The 3097-nt window shown below is 46.9% G+C and overlaps 1 protein-coding gene across 1 annotated transcript; it reads left to right on the top strand.

The window, feature by feature from the left end:
* The first annotated feature begins 538 nt into the window (after positions 1-538).
* LOC147162983 (homeobox protein SIX6) lies at positions 539-2862 on the top strand. Its single transcript, XM_086095658.1, has 2 exons — positions 539-1587; positions 2122-2862. The coding sequence occupies exons 1-2, from the start codon at positions 1016-1018 to the stop codon at positions 2285-2287; spliced, it is 738 nt and encodes a 245-aa protein (XP_085951784.1). The 5' UTR covers positions 539-1015; the 3' UTR covers positions 2288-2862.
* The last annotated feature ends 235 nt before the right edge of the window (positions 2863-3097 follow it).

The raw sequence follows: 3097 nt of genomic DNA, 5'->3' as shown, positions 1-3097 counted from the left end.
TGTACGTGCGCGCGCCACTGTGAAAATAATATCAGGCCTTTCCGTTAGAATGAACTTTACTACTGTATCCAGCCATGAAATAATCTGACCCGACACTTCAAACCATCTGCGCTATCTATCCGCCCTCTTATTTACTAAATCAGCCTGAGCACAAAACGGAGTGTGGCTGATACTAAAGCCTGCCAGGGACATCGTAATCGTACATATACACACGCGCGCGGGCGCGTCTCTCTCTCTCAGCCTCCATTTACAACATCAGATACTGGATTTTTTGTGTTAAATATCAGAATGCAAAGAAAAGAGTAACCTTTACTCCTTCGATATAAATAAAACAGTAAATTAGATTTATAGGATCCGCTAATTTGCAGTTCTAAAAGCGTGTTGTTGTTGTTGCGGATTGAAGTGTCGCTTTGTTGTAAAAACAGCCTCCTCGTACAAAATAGCTTGTTTGCAAACTGCACGGCTAAACGTCTAAGGACGCCTATCAAAAAGGTCAAAATGTTTATATATTATGTTTTGAAAAGGGAGGCGCTGAGATGCGCTTCGCGCCCGATTGGGCCGACTTGACAGTGATTGACGTGCAGCCATGGCAACCGGCCAGCCAATCTGCCAAGTCCAATAGGAAATCATCAGAGGGGCTTGACTGTCTTTTTCTCCCCCTTGAAAAAAAAAATACACCTCTGCTCCGGCTCGAATCCTCTCCTACTTTCAATCCCAGCCCACCTTGATAAATACATCGCAGCTCCATCGTGCGTTCTCCGGTCTTTTCGAGTCCTTTGCCCGCTAAGGATGCGGTAGGTTGGCCCCCCCACCCCCACCCTTTCGGCAACATCGTCCCTCCTCATTTTCCTGGTTTCGCTTCAACTTTGGGGATTGCCTTGTTTTTTTTTTTTTTTCTCTGTGTGTGTGCGTGCGCGCGCGCGTCTCGGATTGCCTTGGCGCGCGTCAAGAAGCCGACGGAGACGACGTGGAGGAGAGAGAGGAGCACGGAGGGGGAGACCCGGGAGAAGCCTCCATGTTTCAGCTGCCCATCTTGAATTTCAGCCCCCAGCAGGTCGCCGGGGTGTGCGAGACTCTGGAGGAGAGCGGCGACGTGGGCCGCCTCGGCCGCTTCTTGTGGTCGCTGCCCGTCGCCCCGGCGGCCTGCGAGGTGCTCAACAAGAACGAGTCGGTGCTGCGGGCCCGGGCCGTGGTCGCCTTCCACACGGGCAATTTCCGCGAACTCTACCATATCCTGGAGAACAACAAGTTCACCAAGGAGTCGCACGGCAAGCTGCAGGCGCTGTGGCTCGAGGCGCACTATCAGGAGGCCGAGAAGCTGCGGGGACGCCCGTTGGGGCCGGTGGACAAATACAGGGTGCGGAAGAAGTTCCCGTTGCCCAGAACCATTTGGGATGGCGAGCAGAAAACCCACTGCTTCAAGGAGAGGACCAGGCACTTGTTACGAGAATGGTATTTGCAGGACCCCTACCCGAATCCGAGTAAAAAACGGGAGCTTGCGCAGGCTACCGGACTTACACCCACACAAGTAGGAAACTGGTTCAAAAACCGAAGACAAAGAGACAGAGCTGCGGCTGCCAAAAACAGGTGAGATCGCACATTTTGCTTGTTTTGTTATGCATTATAAAATTTCAGATTGAGTCCGCGTGCATTATTTAATTATAGGTCAGATTTTTTTTTTAATGATTGTTAATTTCATTTTAGGCTGCCCAAATACCCGAAAATAGGGTTTGTATTGCTTTTATTAAATTGAAATGGGGTGTGAATAATATTACTATATTGAGAAAATTATTTCAGTCTTTATATTGTAAAATCCCATGACTGCAACGTGACCAATGCTTCTGTTGCAATAATAACAACATTAATATTTTTTACAGTCTGTTACATTTTATACATATTTTGCTGCAAATAAATGCACAATAACACAAAGCCTTATTATAGGGTGGATTATCCCGGATATATTGTATCTTCTTACAACAACGAAACCAAAAGCTCGTTTGTATTTTCATTTCATTTTTCCTGCAAAGATGACGTGCATTAAAAAAAAATGGCGATTTACTGCATTAATATTATCCACGCTATCTGGCTTTCTCTTGTGACGCCGTGTGTCCTCTTGTCCAGGCTTCAGCAGCAGGTCCTGTCCGGGGGCTCTGTTCGCTCCCTGGCCGACGAGGACGGCACCGTGGACCGCCTGGGCAACGCATCCAGTCCCGAGGCGAGCCTGTCCAGTAAAGCGGCGGCCTCGGCCATCTCCATCACCTCCAGCGACAGCGAATGTGACATCTGAGCGCTCTCCGGCTCAACTCTTGATGAATGGAAGCGAAAAGAAGGGCCGATTAACGAGTGAAAGACAATCGAATACAACGACTCATAGTGCCTGCGTTGAGTTACACACACACACACACGCGCACATAACCTATACACATACATGTACACGTCTGACGCCTGCCAAAAAACATGCAAGGATCTGCGAGGCCTATACTTTTATTTGCATTTGAGCCACGCTTGGATAAATAACACACAGGAAGACTGACAACTCCCCCATTGAGATGAAAAAAAAAGAAAAAGCAAAAGAAAGTATAGCGAGCGCCTATATAACCTACTGTTTATTCGTGGGTATTTCATGTTGAAAAAGAACTGTGTGCTATTTTTACGTTTCTTGCAAAAGTTTTATAAATAATGTTTATTTGCCTATTTAAAAAGCATCTGCTCTGTCTTTTGGATTTCATCTTCATTCGCTTGGTGTTTTTTTAATACTTTACCTTGTGCACAGGTGAACCTGTCGAGCATGCGCGCTTTAGTGACATTGTGTTTCAAGTCAAAGGGAAAAACAAGTAACTTAATAAAATAATTGTGCATCGAGAGAGGTTTTTTTTTGTTTGTTTTTTGTGATTGGTGTTATGGCCCGCTATGAAAACGGAGATCATGTAAATCCATCTTGATTGTAATGGCCGCCTCTCTATCAGTCCTCCCTGACACGTTTCACAGCGAGCCCTAATTGACCAACATGCTGTGCGTCGTGTAATGCAGGGTGACAGCGAGAGGTCAGCGAGAGGCCGGCTCACTAACCCGGATGATGTGCGGGGAGAGATCATCA

Source organism: Leptonotus elevatus, chromosome 14, assembly GCF_054856555.1.
Source record: "Leptonotus elevatus isolate MCC_2025b chromosome 14, RoL_Lele_1.0, whole genome shotgun sequence".
Lineage (NCBI taxonomy): Eukaryota > Metazoa > Chordata > Actinopteri > Syngnathiformes > Syngnathidae > Leptonotus > Leptonotus elevatus.
This window is presented reverse-complemented; position numbering and strand designations above follow the sequence as displayed.